General features: G+C 26.3%; 1 protein-coding gene across 1 annotated transcript; it reads left to right on the top strand.

Annotated features, from left to right (window-relative positions):
• Positions 1–80: 80 nt before the first annotated feature.
• LOC126910133 (sorting nexin-2-like) lies at positions 81–867 on the top strand (the record flags this gene model as incomplete). The annotated part of the gene is made up of 3 exons (XM_050692519.1): positions 81–483; positions 565–723; positions 799–867. Coding segments are annotated over 3 exons (631 nt in total), but the record flags the coding sequence as incomplete, so codon positions are not given.
• Between the last annotated feature and the right edge of the window lie 4 nt (positions 868–871).

Genomic DNA, 871 nt, shown 5'->3' with positions numbered 1-871 from the left:
CATTTTTTTTTTTTAGTTTTTAAGATATTGTATTTTAAATTTATTTTTTTAAGAAAAATGTATGTATATAATTTTTATAGTCAAATCATCAAGAAACTCTAAATACCACTGTAGTATCCAATGGGTTTGAAGAAGAAATTAATTTAAAAGAAAATGATGAACCTATAACAACTACATTAAATGACATTAATACTGTACAAGAAGAAGTTAAATCAAAAGATACTATTAATGAAAAGAATAATGAAAATGTTGAAAATGGATTTATAAAAATTTCTTTATCTGAAACTACTAAAGTAGGAGAAGGAATGAGTTCCTATGTAGCATATCGTGTTGTTACACGTACAAATATGTCAATGTTTAAAAATACTAATATGGCTGTTTTAAGAAGATTTAGTGACTTTCTTGGCTTACACAACAAACTGACTGAAAAGTATTTAAGAAATGGACGGCTTATACCACCTGCACCTCAAAAAAATATGTTAGGTAATTTCTTGGTCGTTGTTATTAATACGTCTGTATGGTGTAATAAAATTATGAATTCACTAATAAATCTTATGAATGTAGGTACTACTAGAATAAAAATATCTGGCAATCAATCAGATCAAGCTACTTCAGCTGAATTTATAGAAAAAAGACGTTTAGCTTTAGAGAGATTTTTAAAAAGAATTGCATTACATCCTGTCTTACGAAATGATAAAAGTTTTCGTGATTTTTTAGAACAAGGTAGGTATTAAACAATTTTATTAGTTTGCTTATCTCAAAAAATTTAATTGCTCTATTTAAATTTTATCTTTATAGATTGTGAACTTCCTAAAGCTACCAATACATCTGCTCTAAGCAGTGCAGGTGTAATGAGACTTTTTAATAAAGT

This window comes from Daktulosphaira vitifoliae, unplaced genomic scaffold, assembly GCF_025091365.1.
Source record: "Daktulosphaira vitifoliae isolate Bord-2020 unplaced genomic scaffold, ASM2509136v1 Scaffold_4813, whole genome shotgun sequence".
Classification (NCBI taxonomy): domain Eukaryota; kingdom Metazoa; phylum Arthropoda; class Insecta; order Hemiptera; family Phylloxeridae; genus Daktulosphaira; species Daktulosphaira vitifoliae.
Note: the sequence above shows the minus strand (reverse complement) of the source record. Positions and strands in the feature narration are given on the sequence as shown.